At 36.9% G+C, this 24,815-nt stretch overlaps 1 protein-coding gene across 1 annotated transcript in view; it reads right to left on the bottom strand.

Moving 5' to 3' along the window:
- Positions 1-24,815, bottom strand: part of RARS2 (arginyl-tRNA synthetase 2, mitochondrial) — a 67,009-nt gene that overhangs the window by 29,359 nt on the left and 12,835 nt on the right. Inside the window, exons 2-7 of the mRNA XM_066358909.1 lie at positions 23,851-23,924; positions 16,803-16,902; positions 15,376-15,459; positions 7,545-7,642; positions 5,352-5,407; positions 2,275-2,358 (exon numbers count right to left, since the gene is read on the bottom strand). Coding sequence (XP_066215006.1) covers positions 2,275-2,358; positions 5,352-5,407; positions 7,545-7,642; positions 15,376-15,459; positions 16,803-16,902; positions 23,851-23,924 — 496 coding nt within the window. The remainder of the gene's footprint in view (positions 1-2,274; positions 2,359-5,351; positions 5,408-7,544; positions 7,643-15,375; positions 15,460-16,802; positions 16,903-23,850; positions 23,925-24,815) is intronic.

Here is a 24,815-nt window from a genome sequence, read left to right as displayed (position 1 = left end):
AAACTATCTGGCCACAGTGAACCTTTTTATGTTTTGTTTTTTTAAATAGTAATCACAGTTCACAAACCAGCAATGAAAATGCCTACTATGAACTGTGACTATTTATACTCTTAAGATATTTTGCTAAAAGATGATCACAATTTCAGTTTGAAAATATATCTGCAGCTTGGGGCCAACAGCAATAAAAGGTAGTTTATTTAAAAACCATCTGTTTCTACAACGGTATCAATTACCAAGCTTCAGTTCTAAAGGAGCTGTTGCAACTGGGCCTTGCTGACTGGAATATGCTTTTCTATAGAGACTCAGCGGAAAGTGGGATGCTACCAAACACATGGATAAACAGTACTTTGGAGCTTAGACAGGAACTAAAAGGATGACTGAAATATGTACCAGCTCTATGCACTTTTAAGCAAAAGCAAATATGATTGTGATTCAGGGTACTGGGAGCAAGCAGGGTATGGAAAGATGCCCAGAATATTCTAAAAAAACAGAAACAGGAAAACTAAAGGCCAATTCCCTTTAACATTTCACCTAATATAGTTTCAAATTCTAATTCTGTGCCTAGGAATGTCTGCCAACTTTCAATAGGGGATAGCTGAAACAGCCAAAATTAAAACTCTTCAACAATGATGGTTATAATGGAAATGTTGACAGATCATTAACCACTATAGTCCTTTAGAGAATAAAAGCTATAATAAAATCCTGCAGCTAAAATTTCATGAATATCATAATCACATATTTGCTAATGCCTGTGAAATGCCTAAATTGGTCAAACTAATATAAAGTGGACACCATATATTAAATCTGACTGTTGAGCCTAGAGTCTAAACCTCTGACTACCAGCTATTGTGAACTGCAGGTAGACTTTTAAAATGCAGGACGTGTTTTCTGATTCCTCTATGGTGAGTGTAAGTATACTGCTAACAGGTTCAAGTTCTACCCTTTTTAAGGTCTAAAAAATATTTTTATTAATTGAAAGGATAATATTCATAAGAGAAGATCATGATAAGTCTGGCTTTTGGAAACTTTGATTTCATTTCACTAGATATGAAACAATATTAACAGTGAACTTTAGAACTGGCAGTGCAAAAAAAAAAAAAAAAGAACTGGCAGTGCACAATGCATTTTATAGAACCTTTAAAATATTACCTACCCTTTCTTTTGGATTAATATTGTAAAATACTTCCCAGGATAAAGTCCTTCATCATTCTAAGTGCCTTTTTTTGTGCCAAGCACTATGGATACAAAAATAATTAAGACACACTCCATGCCTTCAAAAAACATATCATCTAGCAGGGAGAGAAGCACAATAAGACAGAAGCCTATCTGAATAGGGCTGGGAACTAGGAACTTAGTGATGTGAAAAGGTGGGCAAGGATATGTCTGTGTGTCAGAATGCTTTAGAGGCGACACTAGAAAGCTCGATCTTAAAACACACATAGTAGTTGCCAAATATTTTTAAAAGTTTGCATCTCACATGCTACCAGTCCTTGCCTTTCTTAGCAACCATATTTCTCTTGCTCTTCTACACTTATTACTGGTATATATGAGCTAGGAATGATTCTGACTAACTCTTTTAACACTGGAGATAATTTGAGGCACTCATCTGTCTTGGTCTCACTCCTGTCTTCCTCTCTTTGTTTTTTCTCTAGTCCACTGGCCCAGAATATAAAAACAGATCACCCTTCATGTGGGATGGCCCTGGGAGGCTGGGCTTCCCTTGTTTTAAGAATGGTGGGAGCCCTAGCTGGATAGCTCAGTTGATTAAAGCAACGTCCCAATATTCCAAGATTGCAGGTTTGACACCCGGCCTGGCACATATAAATCAACCAATGAATGCATAAATAAGTGGAACAAGAAAGTGTTTTTTCTCTGTCTCTAAAATTGATTAAAAAAATTTAAACTATATTTACAAAAGTAGTGGGCTGTGGTTGAAAAGGGCGTATATAGCCAGACTTAACTTCCTCCCTGTATACTCACTTCCACAATTAACTCACAAATACAAGCTATTTTTCTTAGTCACAAAAGCCTGTATTTATCAGGTGTTTCTCTGAATACGTGGTTTCCTCCTCCAAAATTACTTGTGAGGTGCGAATTACCCTAATAAATAGAATATAAGATATATGCAAAAGAGCCATCAGGAAAAAAAAATAGGTAGGAGGCACTACTTTATCTAATGGGATTCTGCCTATATTCTAGCCAGATGATCTAGTGACATGATAGTAAAACATATTAAACTTAAGAGTGATCCGAAAAATAAAATCTCCAACTTACCAAACTGCATTCCCCAATCTCCAAGGTAATTTATTCTGGTTACTTGATGTCCTAAAGCTTCTTTGAGATTTGCAATGAAATTTCCTAGTAATGAATAAAATATACAGTTTCTCTTGTTATCCATTCTGGTGTAAGAATTATGTGTTTCTCTATTATCAAAGTAAAACAGAAAATGCTTCTGGCAAATTTACCAACTCAATTATTTTTACTAAAACATTCATTATTGTTTTACTAAAATATTAATCTATGTTATAAAAAGTATGGAGTTATTGTGGAGGCAGTAATTACCAGAAATCTCCTAACTTTCACAAGAACAGAATTTTCATTAACATTAATGGGAGTTGGGAACACATTAGAGTAATTGCTATTACACATTAATCCCAAGGACAGAAAATAACACCATCTTAGTTATTAACAAGAAGTAATTTGGCTGTGCACTGAAGAACCTGAGCCATACTGCTTTTATTTCTAAACAGTTCGCTTTATCTTCTCTCAGTCACTGAAGTCCATCTCATGCCTGCTCTGTAACAGCACACAGCGTTCAAGGCCTCTCGGAACTGTCAATACTAATTTGATATTCAAAAATCTATTCTGCTCTCCTTCTAGTGTGCTCTCAACATATTGCAGAGGCTGGAAATCTAAAAATTACATTTCCCAGAATCTCTTGCACTTAGGGCTCCAGAACTCATTTAGTTTTGCGCAATCAGAACACTTTGCCTGAGATTTAGAAGGTGGAAATGAGGTGGAAGGGGATCTACTTCTACTTCTTCTGACAAGCATAGTTGTGAAGACAGTGCGTGTGCATGTATGTGGCATCACTAATAGAGGGCCTGGTATCCTGTCCTATGACCTCCAAGGTAGTTGAAAAACAGGGAATGAATGAAGCTGCTTCTTTTGCTAGTATGAATTATAGAAGGCAGGGCTTGATTAGTGGGAGTTCCCAACTATGGCTGTGGTAGCATGATTCTAGGGCAGCGGAAGTGATTGCAGAAAAGACAGATGTTCCTTGATGGCCGAGTTCTATGGTATAGTTTTTTAGGAGTCACTAGTTATCCAAGCTTCTGCAGCACTCCCAACAACTCTGTAAATTAGTCAATATCCTGTAGTAAATCCCTTCCTGCTTTTACTAGAGTAGATCGAATTTTCTGCAAAAAATCCCTCACCAATATGTATATCTGACTTAAATTACTGCAGCTACTTCTCTTCCAACTTCCGAAATTCTAGACTTTCCCAACCTATGTAGTCCCAGCAACAGGAACCACCTTCTTTAGATGGTACTCAGATTGTATTCCTACTTTTTCTTAGCACTTTATTACCTTACAAACCCAACTAAAAGATTGAACCTAGGCTTTTCGAACTGATGTCTAATTTTCAATCCTGGCTATATACTTGACTAACTATATATGTGATTTTGGAAAATTACTCTTGGTATCTGAGTTTCCTCATCCACAGAATAAAGTTAACAGGCTTACCAAACAGGGCTGGTGTGAAACTAATTGAGCCAATATGTGAAAACACTTAACATGGTAAGTAAATCCTTTTTTGTGTGTGTGACAGAGATAGAGAGAGTCAGAGAGAGGGACAGACAGGGACAGACAGACAGGAAGGGAGAGATGAGAAGCATCAATTTTTCATTGTGGCACCTTAGTTGTTCAGTGATTGCTTTCTCATATGTGCTTTGACTGGGGGGCTACAGCAGACTGAATGACCCCTTGGATTGAGCCAGCGACCTTGGGCTCAAGCTGGTGAACCTTGCTCAAACCAGATGAGCCTGTGCTAAAACTGGTGACCTCGTGGTCTCGAACCTGGGTCCTCCGCTCTATCCACCGTGCCACCGCCTGGTCAGGCAGTAAGTAAATTCTTAATAAATATTCTCTTTTCCTGGTCCAAATAATTCCCCTTAACAACTATTAAAAAACTTTATCATGCTCTCTACCCATCGCTTACTCCTCTACTTTTGACTTACTTATGTAGCTTTCCTTACTCTGTATTTTTCTTATACATTTTTTTTCATCAAGTCCCATCATTTTTTTTCTTAAAATGCTGCTTGAGAACTTTGTAACAATGAGAACTGACTCCAGTTTGATACTAATCTATGTCACAAAGTGCTGATTTCTTCAATTCTTAGAAGTATTCAAGTATAGGTTAAATGATTTTCTTTTATAGATTTCTATACTGGAAGACAGATTAGATGAGATAAACTTCAAAGTCCCTTCCAATTCTAATATTATACAATTCTCATAGCAGTTTTTAAATTGAGCTGCTGCATTATATCATGTTTTAAATATATAAAAATCATAAATCTATACACTACAGCAACGATTTTCAATGGGTGTGCCACAGAGTTTTTAAAACATGGAATACTTGACTATTATTTAGTCAGAGGCACTTACCTCTTTTCCCTTAGATAGTCAAATAAAAAAATGACAACAGCCAACACAATAGCTGATTCATTCAGTGTGAATGAATCAAAGTTATACCTATTTTTTTGCCAGATTAACAAAAAACATATTTTTTGGTGTGCTGCAGAATTTTCAGTAATTTATATGTGCCATAAAATGAAAAAGGTTGAAAATCACTGCACTGAAGCATTATAGCTATGCAGTAGGATAGTAATCTCTACTAGAAAGCCTTGTTTCAATTTCCAGTCTTGACTATTCCAGTTAGTACTCACATGACTAATAATAAATTTCATTCTTTTAACTGATATATAATTGACATACGACATTTTTTTAAATGCATATGAACAAAAAAATGGGGGAAGAATATTATAATCACCATATAACTATTTTCATTTTTACACCTTTAAGATCTTCTCTATCTGCATAATTATTTTTAAAAAGTTAAAATCATAAACATACCAGTTAAAACTGGTTTCTGTGTCAATCTTTTGGTTTTGAAACAAATTTTTTTTCCAATTCTAAACCAATTTTTCCCATTTCATATATTAATAATATTTCATTAGCATCAAACTCATATAAATTTGAACATCTTTGTCCCATTGTTATTTATGCATTAAACCATTATCAAATACTGCCCCAAAGACATGATTAGTATTTCTGTGAAATGACACTTACCTATGATGGTAGAACGCAAATGTCCAACATGAAATTTTTTGGCAATATTAGGTGAACTGCAAATAATTGCAAAAGTTATATTTATGTTCTAAGAAGAAGAGTTCTAAAATGAACTAGGTTATGTCTCCATAGTTTATACAATTGGGGACTAAGGTCTTTGGTAATTTAGGGATTGATAAAATTCAGAGATATTGTTTTGACACAATGTTGACTCTTAGAAATTAAACTGAGTGCACCAATTCGCAAACCCTTTTAAAAAGTATTGAGGACCAAAGAAATTTAGTTTGCATAGGTAATATCTATCAATACATAGTATATCAGAAATTAAAATAGAAAAATATAAAAAATATTTATGCAGTAAGCTTCCCAGAATAATCAGAAATCTGAGTCACCACTCCAAATTGTCAATCAACACCTTTACCACTGCTGTGTGTGCTTGTGAAGTTGTAATCAATAATTTAGTAATATAAACACTTCTAAGGCACTCACGCCCTGAAAGGCATATTATGCACTTTACATGCATTAACTCATTTAACACACATAAGAGGTGTGAAGGAAGGTACTGTTAGCTCTTATTTTACAGATGAGGAAACCGAAACAATAAGGACAAAAGCTAATAAAGCAAATGTAGAAATATCTTGATGACCTGAATCTGGGTGATGAACACAGGGGATTTATTTATACTTTTCTGTTTTGTGTCTATTTGAAAAATTCGTAAGTTTTTCAGTATGAAAAAGGTAAATTAACCAGGAAGCCAGAAAAGTATAGAAAATGCTGATTTTATAAAACTGGATAGTTATGGTCTGTGATTCCTGAAAGAATGAGAACATGGTGATCCCTAGGACTGCCTCAACAGAAAATCTGTGAGCTCAAGCAGAAAAATTTATAGCATAAAATGTTTACTTTAGAAAATAAAAGTGGTTTCAAATCAGTAATCTAAGATTTTCCTTTAAGAAACCAGAAAAGGAAGACTAAAGTAAGCAGAATAAAAGAGAATACAGATAAAATAAAAAATCAATAAAATAGAAAAAAAAAGACAGAAAATGTTTTATACTGTAATTGTAGTAGTGGTTACATAACTTGTATACCTTTGCCGAAACTCATCAAATTATATGTTGAAAGATGGCATCAAATTACATTGTATTTTATATAATTATACCTCAATAAAGCTGATTAAAAAATCAATAAACAATAGTATGAAACAATAAAAATTACAAACCAGCCCTGGATGTTCTGATATGAAAGGAATATAGGATACATTGCTTAGTGAAAAAAGCAAGGAGTAGAACAATATGTAATGTGTGAGATCTGTTTATAATGGTACACAGTATCCCTAGGTGAGTAAGCAAGAAACTGGTATTGGTGAATGGCCAAACGAGAGAACCAGAAAACTGGGAAGGGGAGGAGACTTTCTTTTCAACTGAAGATCTTTTTGTAATCTCTGATTTTTTTCAAACTAGGTGTGTGTGTGTGTGTGTGTGTGTGTGTGTATGTATGTGTGTATTTTAAGCTTTCACAGATCTTTTATATAGTTTTTTACTCTAGGATTAGAAAAATTGAATCTGTTTAGAGCTTCAGCCTTGACAAAAATTCACTTGAAATCGTCAATTTGACATTCTCTGGCACCATATTCCTACTGAGAAGGAATCACAATATAATGGAAAATACAAATTCAACTCCTTTGGCAACTGAAGTAGCTACAATGAATGAATTACAGTTTGGACACCTTATTGGGACTTGTAAAAAATCTATTTCATGTAATTTCCTCAATTTTGTAAGGAAAGACAAATATTATTGCTCTTATTTTCCAGGTAAGAAGAGACCAAGGAAAAAAGCTATCCCACATGAGATCACCAGATCAGTTACTAACAGTCAGAACTGAGCTTCTGGATTCTCATTTTACCAATAGAGATCCTTAATCTGTTCAGTGAAAACACTTCACATTGGGAACAGCAGAGAGGGTGGAAGAAGGTTGTGTTGAGGAAAGGCTACTACTACTGACTGTGCTCCTGCAAGTTTGATGTGAACAAAATAGGAGAGGCTGACTGCAGAGAGCAGAGGCAATAGCAATTACTGTCAAGTTTTATACCATCAATCAGCTAGAGCCCATCTACGATGGACAATCATCTATCTGCTCTGGTACTTCACCACATTACTCCCAGAGCTGACGAAATAAGAAGAGTGGGCACTCACCTGAATTCAACCACAATCTTCCTCTGGGGAAGACCAGAGAAAAGCTCACTCTTTAATCCATATTTTGGGCCATCTTCAATTACTTGTTTTAGCACTGTCTGAAAAGTAAAGCCTGGTATTTAATGACAGAAGAAACTCGCAATTTTCTTAACTACTTCGCTACCTTTGTTTCTGGGAACTAAATGCTGCTAATTTGCTCATTCTAATTCATGGAACTGAGAATTTTATGGCACTGTCAGCTGCACCACCTTCTTGAGTTAATATCTATGGGGGCTCTGTGCTCTTTTATACAACCTGTCTATGCCTCCTCACCGTGATTGATGATATAGATATTTTACAGGTGAAGAAACTGAAATTTAGAGAGGTTAAGTAACTGCCAAAAGTCCCACAGCAAATAGAAACAACAAAACCAGAAGCAGCATCTAATATCATATTTATTAACTGAATACTATGTGTCAGGCACTGTTCTAAGCATTTCTTATGTATTTATTTACTCATTTAATCTTCATGACAACCTTAAGAGATAACAATTATTTTTACAAATGAGGAAAGAGAAGCACAGAGAGGTTAAGTAACTTTCCCAAGGTCATATAGCTATTAAGTCATGTAGCAAAAATAGTTTTCACTCCGTATCTTATGTGATAACTATTGCATGCTGCTGCTATTTTTGTAATACGAACAATCACAAGTAATGGTAGAAAACAAATAAAAAAATTATGTCATTAGTAAAAAGACAGGAAATCTTACAGAAACTGCCAAAACATAATCCAGGTTAATTTTTAGTTATTAACACAGAAGTATTGTTTAGTTCACAAAATTCACATTTTCATTTTTTTGCTAACAGTGATGATATATTTATATTAGGGTTTTGAATGTACTGTGATAGACTTTTTTTTCTCTTACACTGGTTTGCTTCTCAAATTGGATTTTGAGTCTAAATATGCAATTTATGGTGTGAACAAGTATACTATCATAAGAGTTGGTTAAGATGGTCCTTAATGCAGAGAGGTAGCAGGAAGCAGCAAAGCAATATTTCTTTTTCTTTTTTTGTATTCTTCTGAAGTGAGAAGCGGGGGGGGGGGGGGCACGGTGGAGGCAGACAGACAGACTCCTGCATGCGCCCAACTGGGATCCACCCAGCATGCCCACCAGGGGCTGATGCTTCCCATCTGGGGCATTGCTCGGCTGTAATCCGAGCCATTCTAGCACCTGAGGCAGAGGCCATGGAGCCATCCTCAGTTCCCAGGCCAACCCTGCTCCAGTAGAGCCTTGGCTGCGGGAGGAAAAGAGAGAGATAGAGAGAAAGGAGAGGGGGAGGGGTGGAGAAGCAGATGGGCGCTTCTCCTCTGTGCTCTGGCCAGGAATGGAACTGGGGACTTCCACACGCCAGGCGGAAGCTCTACCGCTGAGCCAACTGGCCAGGGCAGCAAAGCAATACTTTTAAGGTGCCTCTACAATGAGCTAGGTTCAAGTTTAGATGCTTTTATGTTATCTACAAGCCTCATAATCTTAGAGGTGGACCATATTTCCATTGAACAGCTACAAAAATTAAGGATCAGAAACAGTACGTATTTGTCCAAGGATACAGAGAAAATAATATTATTCTCTTCACCCGCACTGTAAAAAATATAGACATTTAAGAGAATAGTGCCCGCATACAGTAGGGACCCATTAAATGTTAACTACTCCACGAATATGCACAAAAGGTTACAAGTGGGGAGGTAAAGAAATTCATACTCAGATTATTTTAAAGTTAAGGTCTACCCATCTTTTTCACTTTCCATTCCTTTTTATGTAACGGACAGTAGAGTACACAAACAGTAATAGTAGTAAGTTAGAATTCTCTTTTAACAAATGATTCTCAGTTCATTGATTTCTCTGAACACAAACAAAAAAGTAACTTTAACTAAGAACTACCTTATATGCTTCATTTACAAACATGCCTTTAATAATCTGACCTACTTGCCACCTGGAGTTTTATTCTCTACTTCATTTAAAGTGCTCTCCAGGCCATGGCCGCTGGTTGGCTCAGGAGTAGAGCATCAGCCTGGCGTGTGGAAGTCCTGGGTTAGATTCCAGGTCAGAGCACACAGGAGAAGCAACCATCTGCTTCTCCACCCCTCCCCTCCACCAACCTCTCTCTCTTCACTTCCTGCAGCTATGGCTCAAATGCTTCAAGCAAGCTGGCCCTGGGTGCTGAGGATAGCTCCATAGCCTCAGGCACTGAAATACCTTGGTTAAAAAGCAACGGAGCAGTGGCCCCAGATGGGCAGAGCATCGCCCTGTAAGGGGCTTGCCAGGTGGATCCCAGTAGGGGTGCATGCAGAAGTCTATCTCTCTGCCTCCTTGCCTCTAGTTAAAAAATAAAAATGTACTCTCCAATTCTTAATGTCAAGCCCAAATGAATGCTTAAAAATTTTTTTTAATATATTACTTCTATAAATAATTTTTTTAAATAAAGAAAATAAACAAAGTAAGGCTAAAGTCTAGAGTCCCCTTTGATCACCTTCCCTAACACTGGTCCCTTCCAGCGTTCCCCGGGAGTAACCACTTTTCACACACCATAGTCTCTTCTCCCTGCAACTACCTTCCTCCTTGGTTGTGATAACAGCACTCTTACTGAGTTTTGCTTCCTCTGCAGGCTCCTCTTCCACTCTCTGTCCCCCAACTTCTCACTCTGCACTCCTTACCTGCTTCTAGTTCCTTGCTTTACACATCGCCTAGGTATAAACTGTTAAAACTTCAACTACTACTTACTTGAGAAAATCTCTCCTGTGCACAGTGATATATCCAGCTCAGACTGGACAGCTGTCTTAGGCATTTCAACTAGAATATACTTCTCTTCCTTCTACATTCTCCATTTCCATGAACCCTACCCCCAACTGACCAGGTCTAAAACCTAGGAATTCTTACGATTTACCCTCAACTTCCCTAATATCTACAACCATTAACCTATTAATCACCAAGCCCTGCTCGTGCTATCTCCTATATTACAGTTAAACCTCTGCCCTGGTTTAGACCCTCATCATCTGTCAGTTACATCACAACAAAACAACACGTATCTTCTTATATAAAATACATATAAATACACAACATGGGGGTTAGGAGCGCTGACCCAGAGTGCAGTTGAAAATCCATGTATAACTTTTGACTCCCCCAAAACTACTAATAGCCTACTCCTGACCAGAAGCCTTACTGATTAACAGTCAATTAACACATTTTTGTATATGTATTATATACTGTATTCTTACAATAAAGCTAGAGGAAAAAAGTTATTAAAAATCGGAAGAAAAAGAAGATACATTTACAGTATTTATTGAAAAAAATCTACACATAAGTAGACCCATGCAGTTCAAACTTTTGTTGTTCAAGAGTCGACTGTATAACTATTAAAATGACATTTTATTAATGTAATACCAAAAATCATCACATGTACCAGCTGTGGCACACATAACACACCGTGAAAAATAATGACATAGGAAAAAGCTAAAACTCATTATGAAGAGCATATAAGGCCCTTCACAGTGCATAATTTCATACCGTCCCCCATACCATCCTACGTGCAAAGAATACTTGATCACCTGCTGCTTTTGAGACAATGCCATGTTTGACTGTACTCTGCCTCAAGCTATCCCCTCTCCCTGGAATGCCTGCCCTTGTATCTTCCAGGTATATTCATTTTTATCTTTATCCCAATTCAAGGTTATCTCCTCTTGCCTCAAAATAGACTTAAGTGTACCTTTCTTCATACTACACTGCAACTTTAAATGTGCCTCTATTATATTAGTCATCACATTAACATACACATCAACATTACACTATTTTTTATGCTTTTCTTTTCAATCATAATCTCTTTAAAAGCAGAATCTATGCCGTTTAACTTTAGATTTCAGTAATACAGTCTCTGGCAAATAATAAGCAGGAGGTTTATTGAATTAGTGGGCATACAGAAGAAAGCTGTTAACTATAGAATGTCAGTGAGTTGGTAAAGTTCCTTCATATTCCAATACATCTGTGATGGCGAACCTTTTTATAAAAACCGCCCACTCTTGCAGTGCTGGTCAACCTGGTCCCTCCTGCCCACTAGTGGGCATTCCAGCTTTCATGGTGCGCCAATCACGGCACCGTTTGGTTGCTCCGCTACCGCTACCGCTACCACTACCGCAGGAGGGACCAGGTTGACCAGCATTGCAAAAGTGGGCAGTTTTTATAAAAAGGTTCGCCATCACGGCAATAGATGAACAAGCTAGAGGCCCATTTATTCATCAATATGTATGTCTAAATGTAAGATATACTCACTAATGTAAATAGAGGTGCATAATGAGTTTATAACCAGAAGTTCAAGGTTTCACCTTCTGGAATGCTTTAGCAAATTAACGAATATTCTAATTGGCTGGCTCTTTTTGTTGGTCTACCACCATCACTTTCTCTGTGGATGATTTCTGTCATTTTATCCAACTCTTTGTTGGTTGCTATTTCTCTACAGCTCTTAACAGAACTTCTAAGTAAACTAACATTACCTATTTGTCTAGTTTGTTCTTCAGTCAATAGTGAAAAAGTGCTTATTTATTCTTTCCCAGGGTTCAGCCAACTGGCACTACATGTGATATGAATACATCCTGACTGGCTGCTGACATAAACTTAATTAGTGATATAATAAGCAGAATTAGAACCATTTAAATTAGTATCTCTTTTTCTTTTCTTCTTAAGTCTTGGTAGAGCATGCAAAGTTGAATTTGGCAAATAAAAATGCATGTGTACATGTGAAATAAAAATGATGATGTTCATTGTGTATTTCTAAGGCACACCTAAAGAACAGGGTTTCGTTTATCCTTTCCCTACTTAGTTAAATCTTATTTTCTTTTTTCTCTCCCTAAACTGAATTCACTATTACTCGAAGTTACAGTTTCTCTGGAAAGCTATCCAAAATCTACTAATGACTGCAAGTTTGGTACCAAAGTTATAGTTCTTCATAATGTATGAACTGATCATATCATCTTCTAGCTTTGAAAATTTATGATTTAGTCCCAGAGATTTGGCAGTTACTAGTGCCTTTAATTTCACATTTTAGCCTCCTACCTTTGAGAATGATTTATATGAAGATATTTCAAGCCACTATTAGTGATCCAAACAAGCTAACATTTAATCATCTCTAGTGCTAACAGTGCTAATAATTGAACCACAATTCATGAACAGATATTACATGCAGGCTAAGTTTGTACATGTGTAAGCAACCATAAATTCATAATTCTCTGCTTGAGAAGTTTTGGACATAGATCATTGGTTACATGTCAATTCTGGTAGCTCTAAAATGTAAAAAAAAAAAAAAAAAAAAAAAAGATTTATAATGGTCCTAAAAAGGGTTGCATGTTTTTTTTTCTTGATATGATCTGAAAAATTCCTTTGACATACAAATGACCACTAGTTAAGGCCTGAAAATAATGGAGCCAGATGTAAAAGAAATTAGACTTTGAGCAAAAAAGAATTATCAAAAAATTATAATTTATAACAGGCACATTCAACACCTCTTTTCATACTATGGGTGTTCACTGCTCTAAGATCTTTACTGTATCTTTACTGTGACAATGAGTAGGGCTACTACTGTCAACAATCTTCTGGTCTCCTTACCAAAAATCATACCAACACCCACATCCTCAAGGCCGCAATAAAGGGAAAATTTCTATGTGAGAAGGAGTAGCTGCACTTCAAAGCCCTAACTTATTCTCTCTGTTGTCAACTGAGAAAATTTGAAAAATTTTAAAGTAAGTGAGCAAGTGGGCATCCTTAAACCAGAGAAAATGTCAGTTTGTGGCCCTGGCTGGTTTGCTCAGTGGATAGAGCGTCGGCCAGGCATATGGATGTCCCAGGTTTGATCCCTGGTCAGGGCACACACGAGAAGCAACCATCTGCTTCTCTCCCTCCCCCTCTCCCACTTCTCTCTCTCTTTCCCTTTTGCGAGAGAGTGGCTCAGTTGGTTTGAGTGTGGCCCCAGGAGCTGAGGATAACTTGGTTGATTCGCGCATTGGGCCTAGATGGGGTTTGCTGGTGGATCCTGGTCGGGGCACATGCGGGAATCTGTCTACCTTCCCTCCTCTCACTTGAAAAAAAGAAAGCAAATGTCAGTTTGTTAACTCTAATGAAGCATAAAAATTCATGGCCATTAAAATATTTAATTATTAAATATATTTATACCTTGCTTTAAAATATAAACCACATCTCTTTTCGCTAAGCTTGCAGTAAGAGCAAACTCCATCTACCATAGCGCATTTTCCCATCATAGAAAAACAAAAACAGTACAGTATTGCTGACTATCAAATGGCCTAAAGTTTAGTGAATACTTTGGTCAGCTATATTTCTATTTCAATAAAATTAAGACACTGGAAGAGTCACTTAAAAATGGTAAATTAGACTCACTGGTTTGCTAAATTGACATGAAATGTTATCAAGAGTCCAGCAGGTTGTAGAAACTTTTTAACAAGGAAAAAAATTTCATTCTTGTCCTTCTGACTGATTTTGATTAACTAAATTATCTTAAGAGTGATAAAAAAAGTTAAAAGATCTAGAAACAAATACAAAACTCTATCTCCCCATTCAGTGAAAAACCATATTACATATTAGACATTACGTTTTTATAGTTATTTTCAATTCAAGGATATATTTTTTACTAAGCCCAACTCAGTACAGTACTGGTTGGTCTGTATGTGTGTTTCATAGAAAACTAAAGCATGCATTATAATAAATTTTAAAGTTTGACTGAAATGAAACTCTCAACAAAAGGTCTCATCTCATTGCCTATCCAGGATTACAGGTCCTCCATGGTCTCATGATGTGAGACCAAATTCCTCTATGCAATATCCCCTAACCCTCCAGGCATTCCTGATTTCTCCACCTTTGTTCTTTCTTATGCTATTGTACCAATCATCTTTATTTATTGTTTTATTAAAAGAAAAACTTATGGTTTCATCTGTATAAATCTTTTTGTGTGTGTGTGTGTGCATGTGAGAGAGAGACAGAAACAAAGACAGGGACAGACAGGAAGAGAGAGAGATAGGAAGCATCAACTCATAGTTGTGGCACCTTAGCTGTTCACTGATTGTGTTCTCATACGTGCCTTGACTGGAGAGGGGAGGGGCTCCAGCTGAGCCAGTGACCCCTTGCTTAAGCCAGTGACCATGCGATCATGTCTATGATCCCACATTCAAGCCAGCAACCTCATGTTCAAGCTGGTGAGGCCGCACTCAAGCCAGTGACCTTGGGATTTTGAACCTGGGTCCTTAGCATCCAAGGCTGATGATCTATCTACTGCACCATTGCCTGCCTGGTCAGGCTCATCTGTATAAGGCTTACGCTTCCAACAGATTATAGGCTACCAGAGAGCAGAAGCCAGTAGCACCATTCTTACATTCAACACAGGGTCCATTAATTTATTCAACAATATCTATCTCACAACTTCTACATGCCAGGCATTGTGCTAAGAACTCTCAATAGTGAACGAGAAAAACAAACTACAAGCCCTAATAAAAATTAGAGTTTAAAGGGCAACAGGCATTAATCGAATAAAAAGAATGTAAATAGAAAGCATGGGAAGTTCAGCAAGGAGAAATACACAGTGCTATGAGAGTGTATAAATCAAGTGGTCAGAAAGCCAGTGCCGAGGAAATACCAAGATCTGAAGGGTAAGTAGGAGTTAGCATGGGGTGGCATTCCAGGCAGAGGCAAAAGTTTTGAGGCAAGAGGAGGCACAATAAGTTTAAAACTGGAGGGAAACTGTTGTAGATAAGGCAGGGAGAGTGAGTAAAGACACAAGAGCTGAAACATAACCCATTCTTACCTTTGTTAATAGTTCTCTGTTTATTTTGAAATTTACAGTCCCTCGACCAGTGCTGATTTCACTCACAACTGCATCACATTTTAGCTGAAAAGGTAACAAATCAAATAAAATAAGCTTAATGAGAGTTGTAGTTCTAAAACCATCAGATTTTCAACTGTCCAAAGGCAGCAGGTATGTGATCTCTCTCAGTCATTCTATCTGGACCTGGGCCTTACTTAGCCCATCCCTTCAAGTCAATCATTATATTTGGGTAAACACATTTTCTTCTTTTCCTGACTAGAACACTATTCTTTATTTTGAGTCTCTTCCTTTTTCTCATTCCCTCACCTCAAATTCTCTACCAGACAAGGAAGAAAGAAAGGATCCTTATACTTCCACCCTATGTACCCTGGCATACAATGAACTCTTTTTATCTCACCCATCTTTTGCAAGCCCCACAGAAGAGGACATGCTGTCCAGGCCTATGCTAAAACACTTGCACCAACACATAAAATGTAAATAATTTAAATACTCTGTCTTCAGTGAATATGTCTTTACATTTTAACCAACTAGGTAATATTCAAAGCACTGATATACCCATGGAACTTGAAGAAATACTTGTTGTCACTGAAGAGCTACTGCTTTTTATTTTGAAACTAAATACTGTAACCAAAATGCTTCAATTCCTGGTATACTTCTGGGCAAAAATCTGGGATGGTTTTCGATTAAATAAATATTTAGTCAGCTACCAAAGCTCCTTTATCACACTCATTCTTTAAACACCTTTTTTTTTATGATAGTGACTTTCATTGTTCCAATTCTTCAGGATACCCAGATATCTCTTGTGTCACATATAATAACCTTAAAACAACAAAAAACCTTGCTCAAACACCTGCCTTTTCTAATGGTATTACACTAACAATTTTGTCATTCTCTACAATTTCTTTCAATTCCTCTTTTAGATACCAAACTCATTGGAGAAATGAGAAATAAAAGGGGTTTATTAAATCATCTAAACACTTTCTCTCTGCAATCATGATTCTATTTTTCCATCTAATTATTTCTTCTCATATTTTAATGTTTATCTTCTCAGAAACTTATTTTAAAAAGTGCAACCCACTGCTATAATTTATCAAGCAAGTTCTCCTAAATTCAAAAGTCCATCCAGTTTCAATCTGTAAATTTAATTAATGCTTCAGTCCTCCTGTAAGTAGTTAATCAAAAAAATGAACAATGTCAGCTCAAGAGGAATACTTTATAATTAATTTGAAAAAAATATCCTAATCTTATAGGACATGGCTAAAATGAATTTAAATTGTATTTTCCAAGGTGCCTTCAACAAAGAAACATTATTAAATGATTATGGCTGAGATAGCCTGAAGAGTATTTTTTCCTTTAAAATAATAAGTGTATTATAAAGTCAAAAAATAGTAACAGTGCTAAAGTACCTTCTCTGCCAGTCTTGTGGCTTCAACTTGAATATCTGGTCTTGAACAGTCATTGTTCTCCAACAGAGAATCCACAGAAAGCTGAAAATCAGCTACTTCTCTGAAGACAGACATTGAAATAGGAAAAAACTGTTGTTACATTAAAACATTATTATTGGTAGTTTAACAAAAAACTTAATCACTATGGGTTCTCCACACTGATACAATTTTGTAAGTAAAAAGTATTATGCTTCAATACATAAAGCAAAGAAACCAGAAATATCATCACCATGTATTTATTTAGAACTTTATCTTTTATCAGCTTATAAAATTCTTTCTCTTCTATTACCTAATTGTAGCTTCATGGTATCGCTGTGAAATAGGTAGAGCAGCCACTTTGGAAAAAGTTAAGATCTGATATGCTACAACAGGGGTCGGGAACCTTTTTGGCTGAGAGAGCCACGAACGCCACATATTTTAAAATGTAATTCCATGAGAGTCATACAATATCTTTAACATTAAATACAAGTAAATGTGTGCATTTCATGTAAGACCAACACTTTTAAAGTACAAGTCTCTGAATTCTTTTTTAATAACGTTGTTATGCCGTTGCTAACCAATGATGAATAAAGTACTTCTTACCATTAATGCGACTTCTGGTGCTGCATGGTTTTGCTGATGGCTTTGTATTCTGGTTGATACGTGGTGAGATTAAGCTTCATGCAGGCGTTGAAACTTCCATGGGTTAAATGTGATCGTAGGTTGGTCTTAACATTCTTTAGATGTGAGAAAGACTGCTCACATGCATATTTAGAGCAAAACATTGTCAGTACAGCAATACTCACACGCTGCAGTGTGTGGTATATGCTGGGAAGCACGTTCCAAGTTTTGACAATCAGCTGGTCCGTGGGTTGAAGTTTTTTCATTTCTCCCCACTTGTGTTTGCTCGCCAACTCTGCTTGCTGTCATGCAAGTCTTTCCAAATCTTCACTCAGTGACTTGAACTTATTCACCCACATGTCTGAGGTCTTCAGGTCAGCAGCTTATTGCTCAAAATCTCTGATGGAGACACCGAGGATGTAACTCAGGTTGCGCTGCCCACTGCACACTCATGTGGACGGGTGATGAATTTAAAAAGATGAGTGTGCTCATGAAATTTTCCAAAGTGCGCTTTGAATGACTGCAGGAGATTAGATGTGAAGCCCACTAGCTGCTGGAGATCAAGATGTTGAGCAGGGTCACTTGCTGTGCCTGCATCTTTAAACTCTCCCAGTTTTTCAAAGCGTAGTAAATGACCTGTCTCAATGTTGGTGATGAAGAGTTCCAGCTTGTTTTCAAATGCAAACACTGCTTGTTGAAGGGATAAGACTGTATTTCCAACACCTTGCATTTTCACATTGAGCTGGTTCAGATGTTCAGTCCTGTCCACGAGATAGCAGAACTTCAGGAGCCACTCAGTGTTAGCTAACTCAGGATGCTCGACGTTTTTCACTTCAAAAAAAGTCCAGATTTCGCTCAGACAAGCCGTGAAACGGCTGAGCATCTTCCCTTTTGACAACCAACGCACATTGCTGTGCAGAAGCAGACCAGGATAATTATTCCCAACTTCATCCAGCAGTGTTTTAAACTGGCAATCATTTAAAGCTCGGGCAAAAATAAAGTTGAACACCCGAATGACCAGTGACATCACCTCACCAAGCTGCTTGCCACACATCTAAGCACAAAGTGCCTCCTTATGTAGGATGCAGTGAAAACTTAGGATGAGTCTCTTTTCATGTTCATGAAGAAGCGCTACGAATCCTGTTTTTCCCCACCATGCATGGAGCACCATCAGTACACAGAAATAAGTTTATCCATCGGTAGATTTTTTTTCTTTAGCGAACTCAGTGAAAGACTTGAATAAATCCTCCCCTCTTGTTGTCTCTTTTATAGGCAAAATAGCAAGACTTTCCTCACATAGTGTGTCACCGACAGCATACCTTGCAATCACACTGAACTGGGATAAATGTCTTACTTCTGTTGACTCATCCAAAGCGAGAGAAAAGAATGGTGCTGCATTTATGTCCTTCCCTTGTGTTGCCTCAATTTGATTTGCCATCACGATGGTATGATCGTGAACAGTTCTTGCCGACAGAGGCATGTCTCTTATTTGTTTATCTTGTCTTTATCCAAAAAGTCGTCAAAAAGTTCATTGGCAACATCAAGCATGAATGTTTTGGCATACTCTCCATCTGTGAATGGCTTTCCGTTTCTCACAATTGCTAAAGCACCAGCAAAGCTAGCCAAATTCCAGCCACCTTGTTGGGTCCAAACATGGAGTTGCTGCTGACTAGCTTGCACTCTACACAGGAGCTCTTGACATGCTTTCTTCCTGCTGTCCCCGCTAGATATTTCGATGCAAATGTAGTATGGCGTGTGTCAAAGTGCCGCTTTATATTTGACCATTTCATGGATGCAATTTTATCATTGCATATTAGACACACTGCAGAACCTGCTCTCTCCACAAAGGCGAATTCCTCTGTCCATTCCTGCTGAAAAGTACAATATTTCTCATCTTTTTTTCTTTTAGCCATCTTCTTTGTCAAAAGGGTTTCTGCAATTAGCTAGCTGACTACTTGATTAAAAGGAGGGAAGTTTACTTCCTGACCTCACAACGACCCATGTACGTTACGCATTATCCAATAAAAATTTGGTGTTGTCTCAGAGGACAGCTGTGATTGGCTCCAGCCACCCACAACCATGAACGTGAGCGTAGGAAATACATGAGAATGTTTTATATTTTTAACGTTATTTTTTTTTATTAAAGATTTGCATGCGAGTCAGATGCAGCCTACAAAAGAGCCACATCTGGCTCGTGAGCCATAGGTTCCCAACCCCTGTGCTACAAGGTAAGCATGTGAATGTTCACTACATTATTCTCTACACATTTTTCTGTAGGTTTGTAGTAGTTTAAAGTGTAAAATAATTTTTAATAGAAACTCTATATAATTACCCATATTGAACATCTGATATTTAATTTAATAAAGGAACCAAAGATTGAGACTCTATGGGCAGAGTAAGTGGGTTGAATCTGTCTAGCCCACTGTCATTGACACAAAAGGATGCATTTTAAAGGGGCACAAGTGACTTCACTCTAATCACTTAAAATTTAGAGACACGCCTAAAAAATCCTATGTATCTTCTGTTTAATAGCACATTAAAGAACCTAGATGACAATGACCATTAAGAATTTTCCTGAGCCTTAATCCATTATCCAGCAGCCTAGTGTGAATTATTGTTATACTTACCTACCCAAACTCATTTACTGACATTTAAATTGTAACCACAGACTCAAGTTCATCTATTAATCAGTCTCTGTGTGATCTTGGGCATGTTACCTAAGCCTCTCTTGTAATCTCAGTAAAATGGTGATAATAGTACCTACTTCATAGTGTTGCTGAGAAATTAAATTCTGGTTAACTAATATAAATCCTAGTTCTCAAGTTAAATTAAAATGTTTAATAGTACCAGTATTGAACCCTGGGAAATTATTCTGTCTGTAGTTCTTCATATACTGGCTTGGTTGGCAAACTGTACATTTTTTTTCCATAAGACTATTCTCTAACAATTAAACGAACATCCATTTTTCTAATGATTAATTTTAACCGTGGAAACTCATATAAGGTCATATGCATTTATTTTATTTCTTCTTTCCAAAGAACTCTGATAGCTTAGTCAAGTATTTGTGCCAATAATGTGGGAAACTGAAAAAAAAACTAGTTTAACAAAAAGAGAATAAAAGAATAACACACAATGACTTTTTTAAAATAAAAAATTTAAATTAAAAAGTAATAAGGTCCAATAATAACACTATTAGTTGCAATTATAAAGACTTGAATATACCAAAGATTAAGCTATGATTTTTAACATATAGCTAGGATATTTTATTAAAGGACAAATATGACCATGAACCTATAGGATGGCTCTCAAAACATCTAGGAAACATAAAGAAGTCACATGATTTCCCATAGATAGTTTTAAAAAAATATATGACTAGTAGGAGGCATCTTTAATTTTATTCTAGACATGAATAATAAACTAGTTCAACTAAATTTAAAAATTTTATCTCAATAGAATCAAAGATATTCCCGCCTGACCAGGTGGTGGCGCAGTGAATAGAGCGTTGGACTGGGATGCTGAGGACCCAGGTTCGAGACCCCGAAGTTGCCAGTTTAGTGCAGGCTCATCTGGTTTGAGCAAAGCTCACCAGATTGGACCCAAGGTTGCTGGCTTGAGCAAGGGGTTACTCGGTGTGCTGAAGGCCCACAGTCAAGGCACATATGAGAAAGCAATCAATGAACAACTAAGGTGTCGCAACAAAAAACTGATGATTGATGCTTCTCATCTCTCTCCGTTCCTGTCTGTCTGTCCCTATCTATCCCTCTCTCTGACTCTCTCTCTGTCTCTGTAAAAAAAAAAAAAAAAGAATCAAAGATATTTCCAATTAGTTCAGTGGTAGAAGGACAAACTTTTAAAAATTACCCTCTAGTCTATTAAAATGATTAACAATAATTTATTAAACTAGGAATATTTAAAACATGAATTCTAAAATTATGTGAAGGGTTATTTGTCAGTAAAAAAGACCAACAGAGAAATAAATACTTTAAGGAAGTAGGTAGGGATCAACCAGACTTGACCTACTTCCTAGTTTTCTCTTTCGGTACTTCCAATTACATACTCACAAGGAACTTTTTGCCTTGTTTATTTAAAGACATAATTCTTGAATGTAAGTTATGTAAAAAGACAGAACTAAAAACATTCTAAATGTTATTAATAGGAAAGCACTAGAGTATGTATTATTTAGCTATTGTTAGAAGTGATACCTGTAACAAAAAAGAATGTCAAGGGAAAAGGATTAAAAATCATACACGCAATAGTTTTACAACTATGTTTTTTTAGATTTTTTTTTTATTTATTCGTTTTAGAGAAAGAGGAGAGGAAAGGGGGAGAGGGGAGAGGAAATGAGGAGAGGGGAAGAGAGAGAAAGAGAGAGGGAAAGGGAGAGGGAGGAAAGAGGAAAGGGAGAGGGAGGGAGAGGGAGGAAAGAGGAAAGGGAGAGGGAGAGGGAGGGAGAGGGAGACAGTAGGAGAGAGATAGAAGGGGGAAGGAGCAGGAAGCATCAACTCCCATATATGCTTTGACCAGGCAAGCCCAGGGCTTCAAACTAGTGACCTCAGAATTCTAGGTCAACACTCTATCCACCGTGCCACCACAGGTCAGGCTCAACTATGTTTTTTTTTAAAGGTTGCAAGGCATAGTCAAAAGAAAATGTGAAAATACACCAACTTGCTAACATCAGATGTCTCAACAAAGTAAGAATAATGGAAATTTTTTTCTCTTCTTATTCTTCTGTATTTCCTTAAGATTATCTGTTTTGCCTTTGTAGTAGAAAAACTAACAAGAAAAAATCTATAAAAATACATAATGTCTAGACCATGAAAAGCAGTAGCTGTCAAAATAACCCATTGTGAAGGAGAGTGGGTAGGGGTAGAGATGAAACAAAACTGGCTATATGCCAATGACAGTGATTGATGGGCACACAGGGGTCATTGTTCTATCTCCTTTACTTTAATATTGTTTATATATTTTTTAAAAAGTTTAAAAAGCAACAGCTACTTTCCTACTAATTCTGAGAAGCTGTGCTAGAGTGAAATTCTTAGACTTCAGAACAAATGGATTGTAAGAATTTTTAATCCTTTCTACTATGATCAGTATTAAATAGAAATTACCATAGTTGAAAATATATTGAACTAGGAGACCTGAGCAAATTGAGTCTTATCACATTAAATAAGCCATGTTAACAAAAATAGTATTTCTTAATCTTCTGGCACTTAATAGCATTTTAAAATAAAGTTAGAAACATAGAACAGTTAGGCTTGATTTTAGTACTGTAAAGGACACTTGGGTTGATTATGGCAAAGCTTAGAATTTCCCTTTGTTTTAAATAAATGTAATATGTAGAATTTTAGACTTGTAGACTCTAAAATTTTTGAAGTTCTCCCGAATATTTATTTTCTATAAACCAAAGTCTTAATATTTCAGATTGTTAAAGTGGAGCTGCCAAAGGAGCTCCAGGAAGGTGAAGGAAAGGGCTAAGACAATTTAACTCATTAAAGGCCTCTGAGACATAAAATAAAAGTGGAGACATTCCCATGATTATGCAGAACGTCACTGACAGAGTTTATGAAATAGGTAACTGGGTGGAACATTACATCAATATATATATAATTACAAGGTCCCTAGGTCAGTGGTTGCCTCCGTTCTTAGAACTCAATATAGAGCAAGTTGCAGCAGGCCGTTTTAAAGATGCTCTCTTTTACAATGCTGTATGTAGTTTTCTTTTCCTTTTTCATTTACCTCTTTGTCCTATTCTGGGAGCAAGAATATTTATTCTACTCTAAAATCCTGACAAAGGGGACTAAATATAAGGACATGATTGATGATACTCATAATTATATCTTCACATCTTTCCAAAGCTTAAGGCTTAAATGCCTATTATGTTGTGAGTTTCTTGTCATTATTAATTTACTGAGGTATTTAATCCAAATATTAAAGTTTTCTAGCCAAAATGGTCATTAAGCATCAATTAGAATGACCAAACTCACAAAGAGATAGATAATCCCTGTATCCAACAAGGCAACTATTGGTTGCAAGTAGTCCTAACCAATAGTTCTCTGTATCACTGCGAGTCCTCAATGGAGACAATACAAACACAACAAACCTAGCAGGTAAAGAGCGTACAGCAATATTCAAGCATCAGATAGGTGTATAATCTCTAAGAATCCTTAAAAATACCCTGAGATCCTAACCATAATCTTAGTTCTTTTATTTGCTGTTATAGAATTAAATTTGAACTTTATTCTCCACCCTTCTTAAAGGCTTTGCCATAATTACAGTTATTAGCATAAATATCAAAACAATACAAGGATACTAATGACTAATTTCAAGGACTACTCTGTAAATTGAAAAGTAACTTTTTTGTATATTTATAAAGATGTCAACATTTTAAATTGTTATAAATATACTTAACTCTTTTCTGGAAATTGGAACTGCAGATATTGACTTGATCAAGTTTTCTGGTGGAAGATCCAATACTTTGGAAAGCTAAAGATAAAAACAAAACAGAGCAAGACAATAAATATATTTGTTCCAGATTCAATGGAATACTACTAAGCAATAAAAGGAACGAGACATTTAACAACATAAATGAGCCTCAAACCCACTATGCTAAGTGACAAAAGCCACTCATAAAAGTCATACAGTGGCCTGGCCTGCATTGGTGCAGTGGATAGAGCATCAACCTGGAATGCTAAGGTTGTCGGTTAGAAACCCTTATCTTGCCCACTCAAGGCATATACAATAAACAAGCGATGAACAACTAAAGTGAAGCATCTATGAGTTGATACTTCTTGCTCTGCTTCCCTCTCCTCACTTTGTAAAATCAATAAATAAAATCTTTTTATTTTATATATATAACCAATAGTTCTATATATATATTTTAGTTGTTGTTTTTTGTTGTTGTTGTTGTTTTGTATTTTTCTGAAGTTGGAAACGGGGATACAATCAGACTTCCACATGCGCCCGACCGGGATCCACCTGGCATGCCCACCAGGGGGCGATGCTTTGCCCATCTGGAGCATTGCTCTGTTGCAACCAAAGCCATTCCAGCGCCTGAGGCAGAGGCCATAGAGCCACCCCCAGCGCCCGGGCCAACCTTGCTCCAATGGAGCCCTGGCTGCGGGAGGGGAAGAGAGAGATAGAGAGGAAGGAGAGGGGGAGCAGTGGAGAAGCAGATGGGTGCTTCTCCTGTGTGCCCTGGCCGGGAATCAAACCCGGCACTCTTGCACGCCAGGCTGACGCTCTACCACTGAGCCAACCGGCCAGGGCCTTTATTTTTTTAAAGCTATATAGTGCATGATTCAATTTATTTAAAATTCTGGAAATCCCAAGGCCTGACCAGGATGTGGCATAGTGGATAGCATCAGCTTGGGATGC

The sequence above is a fragment of the Saccopteryx leptura genome, chromosome 1 (genome assembly GCF_036850995.1).
Source record: "Saccopteryx leptura isolate mSacLep1 chromosome 1, mSacLep1_pri_phased_curated, whole genome shotgun sequence".
In the NCBI taxonomy this organism is placed as follows: Eukaryota; Metazoa; Chordata; class Mammalia; order Chiroptera; family Emballonuridae; genus Saccopteryx; species Saccopteryx leptura.
This window is presented reverse-complemented; position numbering and strand designations above follow the sequence as displayed.